Source organism: Saxophila tyrrhenica (genome assembly GCF_035928015.1).
Source record: "Saxophila tyrrhenica strain CCFEE 5935 chromosome Unknown scaffold_1, whole genome shotgun sequence".
NCBI lineage: Eukaryota > Fungi > Ascomycota > Dothideomycetes > Mycosphaerellales > Extremaceae > Saxophila > Saxophila tyrrhenica.
The window spans coordinates 2296478-2313151 of record NW_027041733.1 but is presented as its reverse complement, the minus strand read 5'-3'; the positions used below and the strand labels follow the sequence as shown (position 1 = coordinate 2313151).

The window sequence follows — 16674 nt, the reverse complement described above, 5'->3', positions numbered from 1 at the left end:
CACCAAGTCCCTCACTCTGTATTCCATACTCTCCCGCCCACCCTCCACCCAAAAATGCAAACATCCACCACAACCACTCAACCACTCAAACCCCCACCGCAAGACCAAATAATGCCGCGCTCATGATCGGAAGAATTGCAAAAAAGAACACCAGCACCCGCTGCGTTAGGCTGTATTTCCAGAATGTCGTCAAAGTCGTTATGCAAAAGACCGTCGCGAAGGCTGTATAATCCCCATTGCCCAACCGAAAACGCCATCTCCCTCGGACAAAGATAAGCCACTGGACATGTTTCTAGAAGACAGCAGCAAGCCCACTCTTACTATGCCGCTTGCTAAACCGCTTCCTCCCCTTCAGACTCTCTCCTCCATCACCGCCATCAGTATGGCTCTTGCGCAGCGTATGCCGCATCATATGATGCCTCTCCGCGCTGGGACCCGACATCGGCATCGCGGCGTCCGCACCCATCGAGTCCGCAGGGCTGGAGACGGAGGAGTACGTGCTCTTACCCCCTGCGTAGGAGGCGCTGCCGGCCGTGGAGGTGGCGATGGCGATTTCCTTCGCGTTGTCCAGCGCGTCGAGCCATTCTTGCGTGCTGTATTTGCTTCCCGCCGGGTCGGCGGTGGTGGCGCGGGGGTCTTCGAAGGTGATGTGGCGTTCGCGCTGGGGTTTGTCAGTCGCTGTAAGTACAAGGGGTAGGGTGGGATGCTTACCGTGTCGATCTGGAACGCAGTCAGGCCTCGGGCGTCTGTGAAAGGGGTCCAGAGCGCGCCGGTGTTGAGGCAGTTGACGTCCATCTTGGCCTTCTTGTCGTTGCCGCCTGCGGCTGCAATGATGACACGTGCACTGCTAGTGATGAGCACCAGTCGCTCGCGCTTCTTGCCGGCGGTATTGCCGCCGAACAACCGAAACCTGGGCTTCTCTGATGGAGTTGGTGGATCGCCATTCTTGCCCGTTGGACTCTTTTCCTGATGTGTTGAGCAAATGACGAGGTTGCCAAGCTTGAGAATGCGCTCATTATTGTGTGTGAGAACAGGCGACCAGTCAATGTCAAGCTGACTGGGTGGAGGTAGATCGGTCACACCTCGCAACTGCGGTCGTGGCTGGGGTACCTGCACTTGTGATTGAGATGCTTGCTGTTGCGCGGCGTTTGCCAGTGCTGCGCCCGCAGCTCCCGCGGCGTCGCCGGCACCATTCAGCTTGATCGGTGTAGACGTCGAGGTCGGTGCGATGTATGGCTTCAGGTGAGGAGGAGGGTTTCGCCATAGATTCTTGCCCCACTGTATACCGTCAAAGAACTCGTGATTCTTGATATGTTCGATCGGTAATCGATGCGCGGGATCCAGCACGAGAAGTCTTTCCACGAGATCCCGTGCTGCCGGTGGAAAGCCGTCCGGAAAGGTGTATTGAAGGCTTAGGATCTTCTGGAAGGTGAGGTACTCATTGGCAGCCTTGAACGGTGGTCGTCCTGCAATGAGCTGGTAGATGATGCATCCGAATGCCCACAGGTCCGAAGCCTTGCAAGCATTCGATCGATTGAGCAGCTCTGGGCTGACATACTCTGCCGTGCCAACGAAAGAGTTTGCTCGGTCGTTGTCCGCTCCGTCGGTTGGACTTCCAGGCACGACGTCCAGCCCACTGCCGCTCGCCGCCGGGTCTGGTAGAATTTTTGCAGTGCCAAAATCAGTAATCTTGGTGTGCATGTTCCTATCCAGTAGCACATTCTCCGGCTTCAGATCTCGGTGAATGACTCCCCTCGAGTGCATGTATGCTACACTGTCCAGTATCTGAGCACCATAGAACTGTGTACATTCAATGTCAAATGATCCCAGCTTCTTCAGCACTCCTAAAAGCTCACCACCCGATGCCAAGTCGAGCACAAAGTACAGCGACCGCTCATCTTGGAAGGTGTAGTACAGTCGAACGATCCCAGGGTGCTCCGTCAGTCTGTTCAGAGTGTCTCTTTCGATGTTCACGTACTTCACCTTCTTCTCCTTGATGATGTGCCGCTTGTCCAGGACCTTTATCGCGTACTCTTTTTGATTCTGCCTGTCCGTAGCAGCCAAGACTGTAGAGTATGATCCCTCGCCGAGTGTCCGGCCGAAGTTGAAGTCCTTCACGCCCTTCTTTACGACGCGCGTCTGAACTTGTCCATTGCTGTCCGTCTCTTGTCTCGCCCCAACCGCAGCTCCTCTATCCCGCCATTCTTCGGCATTTGAAGGTAGCGGCGCCGACCCTGCATACGCATTGGCAGCGTCATATCCAGCCGCCGAGCCATTCGTAGGCGCCCGTATCCGCCTGGAATTTCTCCGTGGCGGTAGCGGACCATTCCCACCGTTCTGTTCCTGCCGGTACGATCTGCTACTTTGCCTCTGAGGCACCTGTCCACCCAGCATGTTTCTTGCAGAAGTCGAGCCGTGCCTCTCCAACCCGCTCATTCCACTGTGCGAAGAACCCAATTCATCCCGATATCGGTATGAGCTTTGTGAGCTCGAGGAGGTGTTTGGAAGCTGATACATGCCGCTTGTCGGACGAGTGAATGAGGTTTGCAGCGGACCTGGGTTCCGCATCTGCTGGTTGTAATTCGAAGAGTGCACGGGGTACTGCATCTGCTGCTGGGCTTGATAGTTCAGGGGTAGACTCTGCCGGTGGGCTAATCGACGTGTCTGCGAGCCATCGTCGGGGATGGGGCTGTTCGGAGGGCGGTATTGTTGTGATGATATCGGCGGTCGGACATCTTCCTGTATTGCGTAGGTGTTGGGGTTGAATCCTAGGGAGCCATTCTCCTCCTCCGGGCTGGCGTGTGACAGACCTGGCAGCAGAGCGGGCTGTTGCAGTTGCGTGATCGTATCAGAAGAGTGTGAGGACGGAGGGGGCGGTTGTGTACTCGAGGGATGTGCCGGGGTGGATGTGGATGTTATGGGTGATAGCACAGCTTCTTCCTGCTCTTCGTCCGGGTTGGCGATACGCAGACCGCCCAGCGCGCCGCTCAATGACAAGTCCCCGCTCATGCCTGGCTCTGATATCTCCTCCAGCCAGCAATGGGACTACAAGGTGTGCACAGCCGGGAGCGAGCGACGGGCGGCATCTGCCTTAGCGAGCGTAGGCGGAGCGGGAAAGCGCAGCGGAGTCGGGGTGCGACAGGCTCGTCAGTAGGAGGGTTATATAAGGTATTGAGGTGTAGGTATTGTGCTGCCTTGCCATGCATGCACGCCTTCCACACGTGTACAGTGGTACAACGGCTTACGCGGGCTTCTCATACTCGAGCTCGATATAGAAGTTCCAGGTACACCTCGTGACTGGCTCGTGCCGAGGATCCGCCGTCAGCCATCTACGTATTCTCCTACTTCCTCCCGCAGGCGACTGCAACATGTCTTCCCAAGTCTCGCCTTCGTCACTCCGGGCAACGATGAACGCATGTCGGGCAGGTCGAGGACTTATCTGACCGTTGGTAATTCGTATCTCCAAAGTCCCAGCTTGCGGACAAGACAGTCCCAAGATACTGCATGGCCGTTGAGACAGCGTGCATGCCTGCAAGGCACGACAACGTGGATGACAAGGGAAGTACATGTACATGGTATGCAGCTGTGAACTGTGATTCAGCCCCAGGAGGTCTGCTACGTGCAGCTTGTTGACTCTCAGTATGCCACATCGCCTTGTGTCTTCCAGCAGTTCCCATGCCTATGATTCAGAAAAGGAACTCCATATCTTACGATCCTTGACGGAACCTCCCCCTGGACGTCCAGAGGTGCAACTCATGTGCCATGTTCGACAGCCACGTGACGGCCGCCACACTTCACAACGCCACCAAACGCTTCCATTACGACTTCTTCCCAAGCACCAGGCTGTCACTTTTCCACCGCCCGCACCAACTCAACAGGTCGACGGCATGGCCGGAACGGCGCAGTCACAGCCTTCAAACCAGGTGCCCGACACCTGCAAATTCACCTCCCAAGGTATCACTGCCGAAGCGTCGAACGAGCATGCTGCCACCGAGTTCCACAGCATCAGTGCCATGCCAGCCTACAGGAATTTCTCCTTCGAAGAACTGAGGCTGCACGACTACTCGAACGGTGGTCGTGGGGTCTACCGACACAACTCTTCCAGGACGAACTTCAGTTTCGAGGCAGCAGAGGCCCTAGCGTGGGCCACAGTTCCTCGCTACGACTCGAAAGACCTCGCCTTCGCCGCTTCTCGCAGGACATCTTCGCATACCATGGTGGCCTTCCGCCCTCCCACGGTCACATTGCGGGCGGGGAAAGTCGAGCAGCAAGACTTTGCGTTCCATGCAAGCCTCCTCGCCGCCAATTCTGAATTCATACGAGTCGCTCTTAGCAAAGACTAGAAGGAGGCACGTGAGCGGGCCATCACACTACCCGACGATCTTCCAGAGACGGTCGAGCTGTACCAGCACTTCGTCTACAGGGGAGATATTGCACCCAACAGCTTCGGTGACGGCCCCAAGGACTCCAGCGAGTATCAACTTCTCGCCCGCGCGTACATCCTGGGTGAGCGCTTCTTTGACGCGCCGTTCAAAGACGCGATCATCGATTCCATCATACACAAACTGCGCACTTCTGGCGTTTTCGATACCCGGCTGACGAATCTTATCTACGCCAATGTCCCAGTTGGATCACAACTGAAAAGGCTGTTGGTCGACATCTACACATTTGCCGGCAGTCGAGAATGGCTCAATGAAGAGGCAGTAGGGGAGGAGATCAACTCTGAGTTTGTGCTGGAGCTGAGCAAACGTCAAATGGACATCGCCAAGCTGCTCGGACCAAAAGTTCCAATGTACGTCTCCAACACGTGCGGGTATCACGAGTATCCAAGGGGGGTCGTGCTATAGGCATCATGCTGCTGGTGATGCTTGGGACAATCGTTCGAATTGAACTGCAGCTCGCTGAAACATTAGGACTGCATGGATCATTGGTGCAGCCTCTACCTCTTCTACCAACATGCTGCTGTCGATACAGGAGGAGTTCATATTCGAGCATTGCGAGTCTGTACATCTCAACCAATACCCGTCCCAACAACGTGACCATCTATTCCCTCTTCCGCTTCCCCGCCCCTGGCCCAACCCTCACAGGCAACTTCACCACCCCCCTCCTCTCCCCCTTCCCCTTCTTCACCAACTTGGTAACCCCCACCCCCAACCACCTCAACGTCCCCTTCCGCCTAACCTCCCGCTCAATCTCCCACTCCAACCACTCGACATCACTCCCCTGCCACCCCTTCGGCATCAGCGTCTGCAGCATCGGGATCAGGTCGATGGCGTTGTTGGTGTGCAGGAGGCGGTAGAGGGACATGTAGAACTCGACTTCGTTGGTGGTGCCGTTGTTGAATGAGGCGCAGGAGGCGTCGAAGAGGGTGCGGGTGGGAGTGGTGGGGGGGGAAGCGGGCGTAGATGGCGCGGACGAGGGTGGTGGCTTTGTGCTCGTTTAAGGGGTGGGGGTCGGGTGTGGATGGCCTGGAGGGTGGAGGGATGACGGCCGGGGACGGGCTGTTGTGTGGTGCTGTTTGAGTCGGATGAGCAGCAACGTCGGTAGACGCTGCTTGAGGTGGACGGGGGGCGATGTTCCTTGGCGATGCTCGGGTCGAGGGAGGAGCGAGCAGCGATACGTTTCCCTGTGGTGGTGGGTGGCCATGGCCTGGTAGCGGTGCTTGTGGCGTCGACATCGACTGGAGTTGGGCGTAGCGCGCGTTGTACTCTTCGAAAGTCGATCTGACGAGTTTCCCGTTCCTGCGCTACAACGTCAGCCAGTGTTCGTCCGTGTGGAAATTGAAGGATGCTCACAGGTCAAGATACTGGATGGTATCCATCCTGTTAACCCAAGGGGGATATGACCACTCTCCGTATAGTCTGCTTGCTGCAGTCTAACCCGACTTTGTTAACAGAGCCAGAGTTTGTTCGCGCTGCGGCAAGCGAATCTGTTCCGCCAGTAGCTTTTCTGATCACGACGTCACCTCATTTCCGCAGCACCAGATTCAACCCAATCAGGAAGTTGGTCGGCCGTTGAGGAACCCAGTCCGGCCGCGCATGTGATCGTACAGATACACCGCTTCCGAGATGCTCCTCCGTGTCCGCCAGTCTTCCTTCTCGGAGCCGAAGAGCAGGAGGTTCGCTTCGTCACCAGTCTTCAATTCGAGACTCCCGCCAGTGGTACCAGCGCTGGAAGACGTCGCGAGACCGATCGCTTGCCTGGCTCTGCTGCTCACGCACTCATACAACAGCTCGGCGTCTTCTTTTGTACCGGCTTGGTAGATGCCGACGCCATTGCAGGCAAGGGTCAGCGGATCACAGCTTCCATATGGAGTGAAAGCATTGCCGATGTTGTTGATGCCCGTTGAGGCATTCAAGCCATGCTCTTTGATCAGGTGAGGGATATTCAGCGTTGGACGATTCTTCTGCTCAGACCTCATCATGAACAGGTCGCTGGTGGGCAGGCCGACGAAGGAGATGGGTAAGTCAAGAACATCTTCTTTCATACTCTTGAGCTCATCTTCCTCGAAGAGTGTCAATCGGGTGCAATGCCCCAGCACCACCGTCTTCTCCTTTGCCTTTTCCTTCCAGCTCGACTCTTTCAAAGTTCGAAGAACGTACGGCACCATTGGCTCACCCTCTGGATCAAGATGATAGTCCAGGTGGAAGTCGAGATGTTTTCCGTTTTCGCCAGTCAGGTCAACCATCCACCGAACGTTCTGCTCCATCTTCTGTCTATCAGCCTCGACGTACGGCGTACTCCCCAGAACATCGACATCAGGGTTTCTCGCGGCTTCTTGCATGAGCCCTCGAATCTTCTCGCCTCCATCCCTTTCCGTAGAGGTAAACAGCGGCAACTGCGCAAAAGCACACAGTTGGACCATACACCTCCCTTCAGCCTTCGTCTCCCGCTTCAGCTTGATGCCAGCGTCGAGACACTTCATCCCGACTACGGCGTCGAGCTCAACGAAAGCTCGCATGTGCGTTACCCCGGCTTCCACGCTCTCGTCGATTAGTCTTTGACCACGCTCGAGCAGGTCCAATTCTTCGAAGTCTTTCTTCGCCTCTCCGGTCAATGCCATCGCCTCCTGGAAGTCGCCCTTTTCGATCTGGAGATGTGCATACTTTGGATGAGAGAGCAAGAACGCTTTGTCGATGTGCACATGCGGGTGGCACAGGCTGGGTGCAAGGAGCGCTCCTTTGCCATCCGCATACGAGGGATGTGATGATACCTCTGCACTATGCTGGGAAATCTGGCCGATTTGTCCACCCTCAATGGTCACGGCCCACCGAGTGTCGGCCGCTGTGTTCGGGAGACAGACGTTGCGAAAGCCAGAGAAAACTTTCCCTTCCTGAGGGACAGAGGCGCCGGTACCTTGTGGGGAAGCGGCTTCACTCTGAATACGAGCCATCTCAGCGTCCAGATCAATGCCATGAGAGCCGAGAAACTCGGCGGCCATCTCGTTCAAGCTGCTTTTGTAGAAGCTTGCGGTTCTGTGCTCTCAACACTTGATAGACTGTTGGATGGAAAGACGGGGAGACGAAGTAAGTGGAAGGAAGCGAGATGCGTTTGATACTGCTGAAAGCATTGCCATGATGCAACTAAGCTCCCAAACTTTGCTCTCATGTGTAATGCCGCACTACCAGCGAGTGTTGTACAACAACAAGAATACCTAGTCTGAACAAACCTTCCCTGAGAACATGCCATATCCGTATTCCCCTTGATGCAAGCGTAGTAAATAATTAAACAACGAGGTGAAGTTGCAAGGTGAGGTGTGGTCGCTGCCCCTCCATCAATCTCGCTTACCCCTTTCGTGTCCCTCCTGCACGACCTTGATGCGCGACACGTGAACTGGATATGCGCGTCCGAGCTTTCTTGAACATCAACCTCATCTCCATCTCCAATCCATCGTCTCTCTCATCGAAGGAGTGTGGTTGCATCCACGACGACCGTCTTCGGCTCTAGCCTCTCTTCGCTAGCTTGGCGGCCACCAGCGATCAGCATTTTGCCGAGATGTATCCAGGCCGGCAGCAGCAGCAGCAGCAACAGCAACAGGCCTACAGGCGACCTGGTGGGTTATACACCTTCTACACTCACCCTGTTCCGTAGTCGCTGCTTTGTTCTCTTGCTTTTGCGCGACCGACATGGACGCTGCGCGTGGACATAAACGCAAGATTTCCTTTGCTGACCTCGAGGCGACCTTTCGCCGACCAGGGCCACCGCTCCAACATGCGCCGCAGCCGCAACAACAGCAGCAGATGACCCCGCAGCAGGCGGAGCAGTACCGACAGGATCACATGCGCCGGGTAGAGGGGGCGCGACGGCAGGCAAGGAAACCGACAGATCGCGAGATACCGGAGGAGCTGTCGGATGTTGTGGTTGGGGATGGGGTTGAGCAGTACAGGAAGCTGAGGGACGTGGAGAGGAGGCTGGACGCGACGATGATGCGCAAGAGGCTAGATCTGACCGACAATATGCAGCGGCAGTACACTCGGCGTGAAGGGGTGCTACGGGTATGGATCAGCAATACTGCGGATGGGCAGCCCTGGCAAGCTGCGGAGGAGGGCAGTGTAGGGTTTGGTGAGGACGGGACATTCGACTTCGGCGAGAACAGCCAGGCGACGTTTCGGGTCAAGGTCGAGGGACGGTTATTGCCCGACGCGACATTCGAGAAGGACGGCACGGATGAGGAGAAGAAGGAGGACAAGTCAAGAAGACCACGACTGAGTCATTTCTTCAAGTCCATCGTCACGAGATTCGACCGCAATCCTGCACTGCAACCGGACGGCTACAGTGCGATCGAGTGGCAAAAGCCGACACACACCACGCCAAACTACGATCCGAACAGCAGCGAGGTCAGCTTTGACACACTCGAGTTCGAGCGGAAGAGTGACGAGAACATCAATGTTACTGTGGAGCTCACGCGCGACGTCAAGACGGAGAGGTTTAAGCTGAGTCCGCTGCTCGCGGAGATCCTGGATACTGAGGAGGAAGACCTCCCTGGGGTTGTGTCAGGCATCTGGGAGTACTGCCGTGTCATGGGACTTCAAGAGGACGACGATAGGCGGAGCATCGTATGCGATGAACCGTTAAGAAGAGTAAGTAATTCGGATCAGAGATCTTGTGGCCTTACTAACACACCACAGCTCTTCCAAAAAGACACCATCTACTTTCCCTACGTGCCAGACGCGGTGAAGCCGCATCTCCACCATCTCGACCCGATCAAACTCCCCTACACCATCCGCGTCGACAAATCATACATCAACGGCACCCCAGCAACCGACACCGAACCCGCCATCGCCCCCTCCGCACCCACAGTCTACGACATCCGCGTACCACTCCCGAACCCCGTCTATGCCGAACTAGCCAAATTCAATCACACCAAAGAATCGCACACAAAGGACCTCCAAACCATCGTCCGCACCGACGACGACCTCGCCCTCCTCGTCCAAAAAATCCACAACACCAACGCCAAGCGCAAGTTCTACGAGAACCTCGGCAAAGACCCAGCGTCCTTTGTGAAGCGCTGGTTCTCGTCGCAGCAGAGAGACCAGGAGGTCATTCTCGCGGAGAACATGCGCGGTGGGGGGGATGATGGACCCGGCGAGTTTCATAGCCGGGGCGGGACGGAGGGGTTGTGGGGGACCAAGCAGGCGCATGAGAGTGTGGGGTTGTGGTTGGCGAGGAATACGAAGGCGCATTAGTAATGCCGGCGGGGTTGTTGGGGAGGTACAGTGAATGTCTTTTTGACTGTGCTTGTGGGAGTGAATGGGTGGTTACGGCGACGGGTTACTGTGGTTGCAAAGCGTGGAGTCTTGAGATGTTATGGATGCTTATCCGGCCGATGGACAGGATCAACAGGTGATTTCTGGCACCAATCTGCCAGGGCACGCACAGCGACTATGTCAGCAGTGGATCAATGCAGAAATTCTGACTGCTGTCTGCATTCACCATTTATCATCCGTGCTTCTCAGGACAGTCGTTTGATGTAACCTTCTCTCCAAAGCCCTCCATAGCCTTGTCCACCCCTACCAACCTTCTGACAATTCGCTGCGCCCCTACCGGCAGCACATGCAGCCACTCGATCCACCTCGCGTAGAACGGCGTGCTAATCTCCCCACTCTCGCCCGCATCAACCATCCTTACAATCTCCCTCGCCAACTCTACAGGCTCAACGACCGGTCCGAAGAACGAGCTCGGCGTCTCCACGCCCGCGAAGAGACTCGTGCTCAGCTGTCCCGGCGTTACCAGGATCGTTCGGATGCCTTTCGAGCCTTCCGGAGCAGTCGACGAGCTGAGCTCCGCGCGGAGGGAAGAGTGCATAGCGATCAAGCCTGCTTTCGCGGCCGTGTAGTCGGACAAGTGGCTGGCACCCAGCTTTCCCAAGACGGAGGCTACGGTCACGATGGTACCGCCGGTTTCAGAGGCGAGCATGTCGGGGAGGAAAGTGCGGATGGTGTGGAAGTGGGAGAGCAGGTTGATGTTGAAGTTACGGCTCACTTCGGCGCTGGTGAGGTCAAACAGTGGTTTGCCATTCACAATCCCGGCGTTGTTGATCAAAATGGTCGGAGTACCAAGCTGGAAACTTACCATCAGCATTGGACATTGTAGTATGAAAAACGATACAAGGCTACATACATCCTTCACCACCTCCCTCCTCACCCTCTCCACCGCCCCCGCATCCCCAACATCACAACGGTACCACTTCACCCCCGCTAACCCCTCACTCTCCCTCCCGGGCTCCACGACATCCAACACCGCAACACTCGCCCCGCGCATCCCATACATCTCCGCCAAAATCTTCCCCAACCCCTGCGCACCACCCGTGATCACCACGACCTCCTCCTCCCAATCCACTTCGCGCGGTAAGCCATACGCGATGCGCTTGTTCACGACCCCGAGGATCGCCGTGAGAGTGATGAAGGAAGCCCAGACGCAGGCGGAGATGAATTCGGGCGCGTGGTAAGGGGTTGTGATGGCGCGGAGGCAGAGGGGAATGAGCCAGGCGATGTAGGGGTGGAGGAGGGAGCGGTTGAGGACGTGGATGAGGAGGTCGAGGGTTAGGTGGGCGTGCCACGGTTTCTCGCGAGGGGGAGGAGCCATTGTGGTGGGAGGAGATGTTGGGGTGTGGTTTGGAGGAGGTGAGGTGAGGTTGGAGTGGTGCGGTCCGTGCGAGCCTTCTTCAAGTCTTTGGGCGAGACCTTCACGTTGTCTCCGACATGTCCTTCAATCATCTCACTTCTTGCTCGACTTGCGACTGCATCGCACCGAATGAGTCGCTCGACTCTAGTACTCACCAGAGTGAACAGCAGTAACCCATCGACCCTCAGTTAAGTCTCAGCGCAGACATCGGATCAAGACTCGTCTCATCGTGAGCGACATAGCTTCGTCGAGCGCTTCGCCCTTCTCCTGTCTTGCTCGTCCGGGTCAGACCATTCTCAGTCTCAGTTTCGAGAGACTGGTGCCACGGCACTCGACGACACTCTGGGCTTGAAGTAGATAAGTACGGGTCTTTTGCTCTTGCTTCTATTGCTCATTACACCTTCAACACATTCACTTCATCCTATTCGTACGGCAGGCCGTCCATTCCTACTCATTCGCTCGCTATTCATACCACAATCCGTCCCTTATTTCGTTGCACGCCCGGCCATCCATTCCTCAACACTACACAACCTCACGAAGACCCGGGCAACCATCACCATGAACGCCAACTTCACGGTACAGAATCTGCCTGGCAAACGCAAGGCGCTGGTCGCCGCAAGGCCGATCACTCTTGGAGAAGAAATCGTTTCCGAATCACCTCTGGGCACCGTCGGTCCGATGCTCAAATCTACTTTCAACGAGGACGCCTTCTTCGATCTCAAGCACGAGTACTCTGGCGTCGAGGTCATCAGTGCGGTATACCGGAGAATGTCGCCATCTCAACAGACTCAGTTCGTCCAGCTCCACACAACTGGTCACATTGTCGACACGTTCGTGCTGAACGCCTTCAGCGACTACTCATACCTCGCAGGTCTAGAGTATGTCACACTTCGTGTATACAACAACATCTGTCGTGCAAACAATTCGTGCCGGCCGAATGCCATGTACTCGTACAACCCAAACACTCAGCGAGGGGCACTGCGAGCCATTCGCAGAATCGATTATGGAGAAGAGGTCACAGTGGAGTACCAAATGATTGAGGACATGAGTCTACAAAGGTTGACCAGTCGCAACAACTTCTTCCAAAAGAATTGCGGCTTCTCCTACGACTGTCCAGCCTGTCGTGGCCCTGACCGCGGGCGTGACAGCGAGCAGCGAGCACGCGCCGGTCGGCTGCTGGAGACAATCATCAACGACCGGCACAGCATTCCGGCGAGCGGTGACTCGGAAGCGCGGAGGACGCAGCGACTTGAGCGTCTGGACAGGTACATTGACATCCTTAGAGGCCTGCAAATTTCCGACGGCAAGATGGCAGACGCTCTAAAGCATCGGGCTGAAGTTCACCGTCAAGGGTACCAGCTTGCGCAAAGGGATGGTAACGACCATTTCCCTTCGTGCCGCAGAGACGGTACCCCGTTGCACCACCTCGCGTCGGCAAAATCAGATCTCCTCGACGCGCACATGCTCAAGACGATCTGCTACGGACCAGCTCATCCCGAATGCGATCAGGTAAGAAGCATGATTGCAGAAATCATGCGACTTACAGTCATCTTGCAAGGATGAAATAGCTATTCACAGGCATCGACGTCGCTCTGGGATACTAGGTATGGACCAAGGAGTTGTGTCGATCGCTCATGGCTTCGTGGCCATTACGACTGCCGCACATGTGTGCGGAGCGACTTCCTCCTGCTCACACATCGTGCTTTACACAAAGCGACTATATCGAGGTCGTGAGTTCCTTGAGTCAGCATGTGTACACTGCGAGGAAGAGGCACGATGGCGATGCACCTACTGTCGTTGTGAATGCGAGCACCACTCGGCGGGCTGAGCCTTGCTCTTCACTCTACACCTTCAACTCTCCTGCAACCCTGTCCAGTCTTTCGTCTACTTCCCACCGCTTCCCGTTCTCCGTCGATACCATCTCGCTTGTCATCACAATGCTTCGCTGCCCTCCCTCCCGCATCAACCTCACTGCTTCTGACATAGCAGGCTTCGAGCAGCGATTCATCGCTCGGCATTCTGCTCACCTCGTACCGGCCAACCCCAGCAATGTCCGCCTTAGCCCTGGCCCAGGCCGCTCGACAAGCCTGTCTTTCGTCCCGGCCGAACAGAATGCTGCCCGAAAGCGAGCCGCTTCATCGTCCTCGGGGCACGCTGCACACGATGACCACACCGCAGAACGAGCAGGAACATACCATGCCGCCAATTGCACAGAACCCAGGGAAGGAACTCTCGCATGGACAGATCAGCAAGGCGATAGGCCACACACCGCTGGCATCATCGGGCCTACCGAAATGCAACAGCCTCCTCAGCCTTCGCTTCCTAACATCGATGGTGCTGCAGATCTAAGGGCTCCCCACTCGCCACCTGTAGTAAGATGCGGTCTTCTACTTGCGAGCTCTTCATCACCACATGCAGCAGTGGATGGGCCTAATAACCCCGTTGACCAAACACCAATACATCGTGAGATCAAGCCACACCTTCTCTCCAGCGCAAGGGCAAGACGCCGCAATGGCCGCACACAGACCGACCAGATACCAATCGACTCTCCCGTTGAGGAGGAAGAGGCCGCGCATCCCAGCCAGATTGTCGCATCAGCCCTGGCGATACCCGATCTAGTACTCCATTCCGGCATCGAGTCGTCGCCGACGAACCCAGCTCTTGACCGTGGGGCACCCGTGTTCGTGCCGCAGACCCGGTTCGCAAGGGCGACGAGGCCTCGTGCAGAGGTCTCTGGTGGACTGCGGCTCGAGCCACGCTGGAGCAGCGTTGACAGCACGCACAGCTCGCTGGAACTTCGCATTCGCTCTTCCTCGGAGAGGAACAGTGACCTGCCGCCTGGATCTCGCCATGTCGCTCGTGTGCCGTCGGAGTCTTCTTTGGACAACACGCTTCTGTCCAACGATGTCGAGAACTTCTCACGCAGACAACGTCGAAGGAGCCGCACAACCGAGCACAATGGCAATGCTATGATACAACCGGCCAACCTCGAGAGGTACCCACTGCTTCGTCCTCCTGTGGCACATCGTCAGTCGAGCAGAATCACCACCCGCAACATCACGCCTCATGTTCGCTTGGTGTCGCCTTCGATGACGCAGCTGCGAGTCGTGACAGGGACGTCTTTGGGTGAGCAGTCTTCTAGGGTCAGGGATGGCCCTCCGGACGCAGATGCATCATCGTGGGAAGGACGAACGCTGCTGCGGCCTCTGTCTCCAGCAACACTGTCGAACAGTCAGTCGACACCGCACTTCTCACAGCAATCTATCCATCCCGGACGCATCTACAGCCGTGGCAGCTCGTTGTCATGGAGCCGGTCGGCGTCTCGCGAAGGACGCGTCGACCAAGTTCCTAGCACCGCGGGTGCAGCAGCAAGTAGCTTCAGTGGCGAACGTAAGACTTCCCGGCAGTCCTCGAAAGAAGGCTTGGATGCCGCAGCAGAGTTCCTGAGGATGCGCAATTCACCGCTCGATGATCTGACCGAGCGGCTGAGTCGGCTTTCTTCGAGTCGGCCACGCTCTGTGGGCCGATCGTGGGTCGAGGCACCGAGAGGACGTCCCCGTGTGTCTCTACTCACGGGCGATCCGTTTCGACCGGAGCCGATTCCTCGTCCTGCAACCACTGACCCGCGGGTGTCTCAGCGCCCAGAACCCAATGCTGTGTCGCCTTCAAACAGAACAGAAGCTCCGAGCGAGACAAATACCATGGTGGAAGATCTTGTGGCTCTGTCTCTCGCCCTGCCACCTTCGTCATCGCTCCCTTCCACGCCAGCAGTACCGAGTTCACCACCATGCCCGAGTGCAACACAACGAAGCATCCATCCAACATCATCTCCCGACCCCGGTAGGCAGGGCTATAGCTCGCCACCAAGCTGCATCAAACGGAAGCCCGTCCCAAGTGGTCCGAAGACGCCCAAAGTCACTGTATACGATGACTCCAAGCCACCCAACACGCAGCCACAGACACCGGCAGATGTTGGACGCTCCACGAGAAGGGTGAAAGCTCGTTCAGAGACGGCCGTTCAGCAGTCGCCAATCGTTGTGCGCCATGTGAAAATCAGCACACCGCCGGTCATTCCAGAGCGTTATCCGCATCGGTATACTTACCCCCCTGGCGCTGCTCAGGGCTATGCAGGACCAGCTGGAAACGCAGCAGGGCCCTCCGCTCATCGTAGCAATGAGCATGTCGAGAACGACCTCGAAGGGCATCTGCCGGGACTGGAGCAGGATCGACGTACGTGGATGAGTCGCCAGGAGGGAGTGAATCTGGATGTTACGCCGCCGAGGGAGGGGAGGTTCGAGAGGTATCTTTCGTAAGGCTTGAACCCCAGTAGTGGAGCAAGGGGTAGGGACTGTTCGCATATTTCGTTCTGCAAGACTCTGGCCAGCAAGAAGTCGACGAGTTGGGGCTGAAGAGGGAGACCAGCTAGAATGTACACTAGAGCCAACAGCTTCATGTAATATCAGTATGTAACATACACGCCAATACCTACTCAAATTTCATCGTGTTCACCAGCCTCCCAATCCCCTCAATCTCCACCACCACCTCATCCCCATCCTTCAAATACTTCGGCGGCTTCATCCCAATCCCCACACCTCCGGGGGTACCCGTCATAATACACGTACCGGCCTGCAACGTCTGCCCGGTGCTGAAAAAACTCACCAACTTCCGCACCCCAAAGCACAAATCCGACGTATCGGTATTCTGCCTCTCCTCTCCGTTCACAAACGTCCTCATGCGCAGCCCACTACCATCGCCAAGCAACTTCGTGGAAACGATACACGGGCCGAGCGGGGCGTACTTGTCGAAGGACTTAGAGAAGGACCACTGCGGCATGCCGCCCGCTTTGTCCTTTTCCATCTGCCAGTCGCGGCAGGAGACGTCGTTGCCCGTGACGTAGCCGGCGACGTAATCCAGAGCGTCGGCTTCCGAGACGTTTTTGCAGTCTTTGCCGATGACGACGGTGAGTTCGCCTTCGTAGTCGCATTGGGGTTGGCCGAGTTTGGGGATCGGGACTGGGGAGCGGGTGTCGTGGATGGCTGGGCTGGGCTTGATCTGGAAATCGAGAATAATCAGCATGTTGTGGATAGAGTAGGTATTTTAGTTATCTGACTTACGAAGAGCGTCGGGTTTACGGGGAGGGTCATGCCAGTCTCAAGAACTAATTGCCACACGTCAGCATCAACATCCTTACCAAGGTAGACGATCGAAAGATAGAACGTACTGTGCGTCTTATAATTCAAACCCGTACACCTAATAATCGGCACATCCCCCGGCGTCAACGGTCCCAAAAGCTGCTTCACACTATCCTTCTGCCCATTCGCCTTCGCCACAAGCGGACTCGCTCCTTCGAGCACATTCACTTCCAACTTCCCGTCCTGAGCCAGCTGATCGATATCCGGCTTTGAATCTGAAACAATGGGCTCGCCGTAGTGGATTTGGCCGTCTTTGGCGGAGATGTAGCGGACCAGGCGGTCCCAGGAGGTCGTTCCGGACATTGTGGTGATGAAGCGGGGGCTTTGGATATGACTCTGAAGTTGGGCTGCTCTTTGG

General features: G+C 56.4%; 9 protein-coding genes across 9 annotated transcripts; 4 read left to right on the top strand and 5 right to left on the bottom strand.

Annotated features, from left to right (window-relative positions):
* Positions 1-292: 292 nt before the first annotated feature.
* On the bottom strand, positions 293-3009 carry PKH1 (serine/threonine protein kinase; the record flags this gene model as incomplete). The annotated part of the gene is made up of 2 exons (XM_064798276.1): positions 293-661; positions 712-3009. The coding sequence occupies 2 exons, from the start codon at positions 3007-3009 to the stop codon at positions 293-295; spliced, it is 2667 nt and encodes an 888-aa protein (XP_064664510.1).
* An 878-nt stretch (positions 3010-3887) lies between these two features.
* LTR77_001011 (uncharacterized protein) lies at positions 3888-4847 on the top strand (the record flags this gene model as incomplete). Its single annotated transcript, XM_064798275.1, has 2 exons — positions 3888-4286; positions 4344-4847. The coding sequence occupies 2 exons, from the start codon at positions 3888-3890 to the stop codon at positions 4845-4847; spliced, it is 903 nt and encodes a 300-aa protein (XP_064664509.1).
* Positions 4848-5215: 368 nt separating this feature from the next.
* On the bottom strand, positions 5216-5821 carry LTR77_001010 (uncharacterized protein; the record flags this gene model as incomplete). Its single annotated transcript, XM_064798274.1, has 2 exons — positions 5216-5741; positions 5796-5821. The coding sequence occupies 2 exons, from the start codon at positions 5819-5821 to the stop codon at positions 5216-5218; spliced, it is 552 nt and encodes a 183-aa protein (XP_064664508.1).
* Positions 5822-5995: 174 nt separating this feature from the next.
* LTR77_001009 (uncharacterized protein) lies at positions 5996-7441 on the bottom strand (the record flags this gene model as incomplete). The annotated part of the gene is made up of 1 exon (XM_064798273.1): positions 5996-7441. One exon carries the CDS (start codon positions 7439-7441, stop codon positions 5996-5998), a length of 1446 nt encoding a protein of 481 aa, XP_064664507.1.
* A 685-nt stretch (positions 7442-8126) lies between these two features.
* Positions 8127-9686, top strand: ssr3 (SWI/SNF and RSC complex subunit Ssr3; the record flags this gene model as incomplete). Its single annotated transcript, XM_064798272.1, has 2 exons — positions 8127-9080; positions 9129-9686. 2 exons carry the CDS (start codon positions 8127-8129, stop codon positions 9684-9686), a joined length of 1512 nt encoding a protein of 503 aa, XP_064664506.1.
* Positions 9687-9939: 253 nt separating this feature from the next.
* On the bottom strand, positions 9940-11085 carry LTR77_001007 (uncharacterized protein; the record flags this gene model as incomplete). Its single annotated transcript, XM_064798271.1, has 2 exons — positions 9940-10560; positions 10621-11085. 2 exons carry the CDS (start codon positions 11083-11085, stop codon positions 9940-9942), a joined length of 1086 nt encoding a protein of 361 aa, XP_064664505.1.
* Positions 11086-11682: 597 nt separating this feature from the next.
* LTR77_001006 (uncharacterized protein) lies at positions 11683-12687 on the top strand (the record flags this gene model as incomplete). The annotated part of the gene is made up of 1 exon (XM_064798270.1): positions 11683-12687. The coding sequence occupies one exon, from the start codon at positions 11683-11685 to the stop codon at positions 12685-12687; it is 1005 nt and encodes a 334-aa protein (XP_064664504.1).
* A 374-nt stretch (positions 12688-13061) lies between these two features.
* On the top strand, positions 13062-15437 carry LTR77_001005 (uncharacterized protein; the record flags this gene model as incomplete). Its single annotated transcript, XM_064798269.1, has 1 exon — positions 13062-15437. The coding sequence occupies one exon, from the start codon at positions 13062-13064 to the stop codon at positions 15435-15437; it is 2376 nt and encodes a 791-aa protein (XP_064664503.1).
* Positions 15438-15609: 172 nt separating this feature from the next.
* Positions 15610-16619, bottom strand: LTR77_001004 (uncharacterized protein; the record flags this gene model as incomplete). The annotated part of the gene is made up of 2 exons (XM_064798268.1): positions 15610-16176; positions 16239-16619. 2 exons carry the CDS (start codon positions 16617-16619, stop codon positions 15610-15612), a joined length of 948 nt encoding a protein of 315 aa, XP_064664502.1.
* Positions 16620-16674: the final 55 nt, after the last annotated feature.